Here is a 6,790-nt window from a genome sequence, read left to right as displayed (position 1 = left end):
CCGACTGGCTTGGGCTGTAACCGGATCCTTTGAAAGTCCCCTTGCTCCCGCTCCCTCTGCAATCTACGTCTCTTTGCCAGGTGTTTGCACTACAGGAGCGGGGGGGGGGGGGGGGGGAAGAACTTGCTAGAAACGAATGCGCAGTGGCTGGTGGGGAGGGGGAGGTGGACTCCGAGCTAGTAATGATGCTTGCGAGGTACCTGGGAGATTTAAAGGCAGGGAGGGCTGGCTAGAGGGGAAGCACTTACAAGGCAGTCGGAAGCAAGATGACACCTCAATGTGGATTTGTCCAAAAATAGAGAGTGGCCAAGGCGGGGGTGTTCAGGGAACTGTGATTGGTCGGGGGGAGGGATTTGGGGTGGGGCTGGCCGCCTCTTGAGGCTTTAAAAGCTCATCGGAGAGGGGCGGGATGCTGTCATTTGCTTTCTGACTCTCAGAGAGGGAGGCACGCTTTCCTGGAGCTCCTGGTGACAGAGCAGGTGTTCGCTGTCTGGACTCAGCTGCCGATCCTGAGCCTGCTGGGAGATCTTAACGATCTCCAGCAGCAACATGGGGCCTACCCTAGCGGTTCCCACCCCATATGGCTGTATTGGCTGTAAGCTACCCCAACCAGACTACCCACCGGCTCTAATCATCTTTATGTTCTGCGCGATGGTTATCACCATTGTCGTAGACCTAATCGGAAACTCCATGGTCATTTTGGCTGTGACGAAGAACAAGAAGCTCCGGAATTCTGGTAAGCCACCCTTTCTTCTCCCTACCCAGTGTGCAGTGACTTGCAACCCCTCGGGCGTTAGTTTTTGAGTACACTGAATAGAGAATCTATAGATAGTGCACTCACATTGAACATCCCTGCTCCCAAATTCCCCGAAAGCATGGGGGTGGTGGTATTCTGGCTGGGCCCTCTAAACGTAGAGGTTCTCAAGGCCAAGAGAGCTCAGAGAATTAGCTTTGGGCGTCCAAGTGCAAAGCGCTCCCGTGGTGCGCGGCAGCCCGAGGATCCCTGTTCCGTCCGGGCCTGATGCGGACCTGGTACCGGAGCGGGATAGTCAGGCGGGCTGCCTGGGGACAGCAAGCCTAGCCGAACGCAGCAAGGGCTGCCGTGCTGAGGCAACGCGGACCGAACTGACGCGGAGGGAGCAACGGGGCTGCGACCTGCTCCGTGAAAGTTAAGTTGGCGGCGGCCGCGGCAGCGCTTACCAGAGCGCAACGCAGTGGCTTCTCCCTAGCCCGGCCAAGACCCAGCTCCCCGCAGCTCTGGGGCTCCAGAGCGGCTCCGGGCAGAGCGGCTCCGGGCAGATCCTGGGCGGGGGAGCACAGACCCCCGCGCCGGAGAATCGACCAGGGAGGTCTGAGCCCACCGGAGCCGAGCTCCGTCCGCCTGTCCCAGGGCGCGCGGCAGAGAGAGGCGAGCGGCGGGTTGGGCACAGCAGGCGGTGGCAGCGACGGCGGCGGCGGCAGCGGAGATCCCGAGGTCCGTAAGCGGGGAACCGGGGGTCGCAGGGCGGGCTGGCGGAGAGGCTTGGGAGCTGAGCGTTGCTGGGGGTGAAGGGATAGAAGGCGGTAAAACCGAGTAGGGATTGGCGCGAGGGCGACTGGAGAGCTCTGAAGGGGACATGGGGGACTCAGAGAGGATGCAAAGGGCTCGGGTCTGGGAACCGCTAGCAGTACTTCCCCAGCTGCCAGCCACTGCCGAGGGGGAGGGTGCCAGAGGCCGGGGGCCAGGGGGCGGGGGGCGGGCGGCGAGCAGAGCTGGTGAGAATCGTGGGAGGAGGCCCAGCGCAGCGACCTGTGCTGGGGGTGGGGGCGGCAGAAACTGCAAAGCCGCTAGTCTGGTTTACAGGTTGGGGGGGAGAGGGCTCTGGAGGGGAGGGAAAGGGGCGAGGGGGCCCGAACTCCTCGTTCAGGCTGGGGGAGGAAGGGGCGGCGCCTGGAATTTCCTCCGCCTGGGTCTCAATCGGCTGGGGGCGAGGAGCTGGGACCGAAAGGGGTCCGAGAGGGTGGGGAGACAACTGGATTCTCATTGGTGGGAATGGAAGCGGCCGGGGTCTGTGGGATTACTTTGCTTGGGCAAGGACTCAGGAACACCGAACAAGTTTCAAAACGCACTCACTGGCACACAGTCATTAAAAGTTTTCTTCCAAAGTCTGGTGGGTGTCTCCTATTTCTTCTTCATCTCCCGGAGTCGTGGGGCGACACACTAGGACTTCACCTTCACCCTCGCGGTGCGTCCCGAGGTGCAGACCCATGGAGTCCCTGGGGGTACCTGCAAAGCCCATTTTTTTTCTTTACGTTTCTTCTTCTTTTCTTGCTGTTTCTCCTTCTCCTTCCTTCCTCCTATAACTCAAATAAAGGCTTTTATGGTTGTTGTGGTTTTGTTTTTAAGGCTTTTCCCCTTCTCTTTTCCGCTGCACTTCCCTGAATTCATTACTTTGAGGGAAAACCCTAGAAAGAAGCTCTTCGGTAGAAAGTGCTGAGGCCGAGTCTTGGCAGCGCTGGTGGAAGGAGGCAGAAAGATCCATACCTTTGCCCTTTTCAAAAGCGCTCATTTTCTCCAAGTCCAAGACGAAGTGCAATATTTTGCCAAACCAATGCTAATTACCAACGAGGTGTTTCCAAAGAAAGAGGGCTCTGCGCCTGCCCTTGGCCTCTTCCTTCTCCTTTTTGTGAAAGGTTTTACAAAAAAGTTCTCACATCAGCCCTATAAGACCTGAGTGGGGGTGATTCTTCTTTGCTATCCTGTTTAATTCCTGCAGGCTCCAGTAAAGTTCAGTGCCCGGGGCCAGGAGCTTTGTGAAGGGCGCTGAATGTGCCAGTGCTCGGCTCTGCGCGTAGACGGGACATGATACTGAAACGGGCACTTCTGCAAATTTGCAGGAATTTTTCTCCCATCAACGCCGCCCTTCCCCCACCATCTCGCGCCACCCTCCCCGCTCGCTCTCTCACCACTTCTTTGGTCTCAGACGAAATTTTACAGGGCTTCCCTGCTTCCCCTCAGTTTTCGCTCTTAGGTTACCTCGGGAGCGGTAAGTATTTTACTTGGCAAGGTTTTAGATTACTGCTTGATCCCATCGGAAAAGACTGTTTAAGAAGATGGTCTCTAATGCTTTTTCTCAGAATCTTCTCTCTAGTAATGTGTTCGTTATAAATGCAATGCTAGACTTTAGGAGGAAGATGGCTAATTTATCTTTTTCTAATTACGTTATTACGTTATTATGTTTTCTTTCTTTTTTTTTTTTTTTTTTTTTTTTAGTTTGAGGCTTCCCTCCAGTGTCTCTCCTTGTCTCCCACTCTCCAGCCTCCTTCCTAAGGACAGGTCCCTCTAGCTCACCTCTACTCTCCTCCTCCTTCTCCCTCCCCCTCACCTCCAGTAAGGGAAGCGTTTGCTTTCTGTTTTTCTCTAAGATGGTGGCAGCATGGTCCTGTCTGATTGTGAAGGCCCCTGGTAGGTCTTTTGTGCTCACTGCTGTCTGCCTTATGTTTACTTCTTTCTCATAGCAGAGCTGGCGTCGTTCTGAAAGGAAAAAAAGGTGGGCAAAGTTCAGGTCTCCCAAACCTGGCTGCTCATCAGAGCCATGTAGGACCTGCTTGTAAATAAAAATAAAAACATAACTGCATTTCTTTAAAAGATTTCCAGAATTCTAAATGTTCATAATGCAGCTGGCTTTCCCCTGCACCTTAAATATGTAGATTTCTGTACTTAAACCATTTATTCTTCTCTGTCTTTCCCTTTTCTCCCTCCCTTGTTATGTTTTTCAGGCAACATGTTTGTGGTCAGTCTCTCTGTGGCTGATATGCTGGTGGCCATCTACCCATACCCTTTGATGCTGCATGCCATGTCCATTGGGGGCTGGGATCTGAGCCAGTTACAGTGCCAGATGGTAGGATTCATCACAGGGCTGAGTGTGGTTGGCTCCATCTTCAACATCGTGGCAATCGCCATCAACCGTTACTGCTACATCTGCCACAGCCTCCAGTACGAGCGGATCTTCAGTGTGCGCAATACCTGCATCTACCTGGTTGTCACCTGGATCATGACCATCCTGGCTGTCCTGCCCAACATGTACATTGGCACCATCGAGTATGATCCTCGTACCTACACCTGCATCTTCAACTATCTGAACAACTCTGTCTTCGCTGTTACCATCGTCTGCATCCACTTTGTCCTCCCTCTCCTCATCGTGGGTTTCTGCTACGTGAGGATCTGGACCAAAGTCCTGGTGGCCCGTGACCCTGCCGGGCAGAATCCTGACAACCAACTTGCTGAGGTTCGCAATTTTCTAACCATGTTTGTGATCTTCCTCCTCTTTGCAGTGTGCTGGTGCCCTATCAATGTGCTCACTGTCTTGGTGGCTGTTAGTCCAAAGGAGATGGCAGGCAAGATCCCGAACTGGCTTTATCTTGCAGCCTACTTCATAGCCTACTTCAACAGCTGCCTCAATGCTGTGATCTATGGGCTCCTTAATGAAAATTTCCGAAGAGAATACTGGACCATCTTCCATGCTATGCAGCACCCTATCCTATTCTTCTCTGGCCTCATCACTGACATTCGTGAGATGCAGGAGGCCTGTGCCCTGGCCTGCGCTCGTGCCCGTGCTCATGACCAAACCCATGAACAAGCCCTTGAACAAGACAGTCCCCATGCCTGTCCTGCTGTGGAGGAAACTCCAATGAATGTCCGGAATGTTCCACTACCTGGTGCTGCAGCTGACCACCCCAACCGTGTCTCTGGCCACCTTAAGCCCCATTCCAGATCCTCCTCTGCCTATCGCAAATCTGCCTCTACCCACCACAAAACTGTCTTTAGCTACTCCAAGGCTGCCTCTGTCCACCTCAAGTCTGTCTCTGGGCACTCCAAGCCTGCCTCTGGTTACCCCAAGTCTGCCACTGTGTACCCTAAGCCTGCCTCTGTCCATTTCAAGCCTGCCTGTGTCCATTTCAAGGGTGACTCTGTCCATTTCAAGGCTGACTCTGTTCATTTCAAGCCTGCTTCCAGCCACCATAAGCCCATCACTGGTCACTGTGTCTCTGCTGGCAGCCACTCCAAGTCTGCCTTCAGTGCTGCCACCAGCCATCCTAAACCTACCACTGGCCACATCAAGCCTGCTTCCAGCCACGCTCAGCCCACTGCTGCTGACTATCCCGAGCCTGCCATCACCAGCCATCCTGAGCTCGTTGCTGCTGACCACCCTGAGCTCTCTGCCTCACACTGCTCCGAGATCCCTGCCATTGCTCCCCCTGAGTCTGATGACAGTGACCTCCCTGAGTCAGCCTCTAGTCCTGCCACTGGACCCACCAAGCCTGCTGTCAGCCAGCTGCAGCCTGACACCATCACTGACATTCCTGACACTACTGTAGTCACCACTGCTACTAATGATTACCATGATGTTGTGGTTATTGATGTTGAAGACGATTCAGATGAAATGGCTGTGTGAAAAATGCTCTCGTGGGTGGCCAAGCAGTGGTCCCCTTTCCAGTTTGTTTTGCATATGTAATCCAAAGTGAGATACCTTACTGTATCTACACACAGACACTGACACATAGATATGGTGTAAGCTACATCCACCTATCAGGCATACTCCTCCTTTACTTAATGTACTCTATAAAAGTGTGTGTGTGTGAGTGTGTGTGTGCTTGCTATTTTGGAGACCTTAATTTCCCTCAAATTTGACATCTGCTGTTCCAAGCCTCCCTTTCCTTCTATGGTCGACCTTCAGCCCTCAGTGATCCCTGAAATTTTAGACTTTGATTTTTCCCACTCCTGTGTCCCTCCTCCCCTTTCCTCATTTCCTCTGCCTTGTTCCTGCTTTCTTCTCCCATTCCCCAAGGGGGTTGGGAGAGGGCTGCATGCGCAATGGTGAAAGTGTGTTGTGGTGAAGCCTTCCATTAATATGACTGCACAGCTTTATGTTCTTAAATGTGTAACTCTATACTGGACTTTTAACAGCAGTCAGAAAAGTGGTTGTGATCAAGTACAAGTACTTGAAAGTTTCTTTCCTGAATTTCAGCAACAACATATGACCGATATTTGAAGAATACAATTTGATGAGCTCTTATTAAAATGCATTTTTTATGCCTATGAGATCAAATGGTAAAAGGAAAGATATGGGCACACCAAATTATTTCTACTTTGTGAAAGTTCAAACATGGTGCTTTTTATAGTCAAACATGGTTGCAAATGATAAGATGTTTTTATCTTATTTGTAATTATTTACCTTTTTTAGCGTTTGCCAGGATTTTTTTTTTTTCATTTAGTTCCAGAGAAACAAATCCATTCATAAAATAGTTTCTTCTCCCAAAATCCAATCTTACAGTTGCCAGGATTAATTACAGTAATGTTTTTAATATTGTAAGTCATAACTACTCTTTACCACAGAGATTTTTTTTTTTTTTTTAAACAGCCTGGTGTGTTACACAGTTTTTACATTTCTTTTTTCATTCAAAAGGGAATTCAAAGTAATAACTGGCAGCAAGAAGCAAATGGAGTACTGCTGGGAGTTTGTAAATGAGCATTCCTCCTGGATGGGGAGGGGGGCAAGGAGGAGAAAGAGATGCCAACCTTGGCTAAGGTTCAGTGATGCACAATGTTCACAATGTTAAATCGTAGATGTCTTGTACCAGCACACTTGACAGACCAGGAAATGATTTTTCTCTACAATTCAAGAAAGAACTAACTGCTGTTTAATAGACATTTCAATTGCTGATTCAAATAGATACTTTAAGCAAAGTTTACTGTATGAAAGCTTGTGAGGATAAGTGGAAATGCATTATACTGCCTTAATTCTATTCT

The 6,790-nt window shown here is 50.9% G+C and overlaps 1 protein-coding gene across 1 annotated transcript; it reads left to right on the top strand.

The window, feature by feature from the left end:
- The first annotated feature begins 411 nt into the window (after positions 1 to 411).
- GPR50 (G protein-coupled receptor 50) lies at positions 412 to 5,463 on the top strand. Its single transcript, XM_003943417.3, has 2 exons — positions 412 to 736; positions 3,760 to 5,463. Exons 1-2 carry the CDS (start codon positions 550 to 552, stop codon positions 5,433 to 5,435), a joined length of 1,863 nt encoding a protein of 620 aa, XP_003943466.1. The 5' UTR covers positions 412 to 549; the 3' UTR covers positions 5,436 to 5,463.
- The last annotated feature ends 1,327 nt before the right edge of the window (positions 5,464 to 6,790 follow it).

Source organism: Saimiri boliviensis, chromosome X, assembly GCF_048565385.1.
Source record: "Saimiri boliviensis isolate mSaiBol1 chromosome X, mSaiBol1.pri, whole genome shotgun sequence".
NCBI lineage: Eukaryota > Metazoa > Chordata > Mammalia > Primates > Cebidae > Saimiri > Saimiri boliviensis.
The sequence above is the reverse complement of the archived record's forward strand: the minus strand, read 5'-3'. Positions and strand labels throughout refer to the sequence as shown.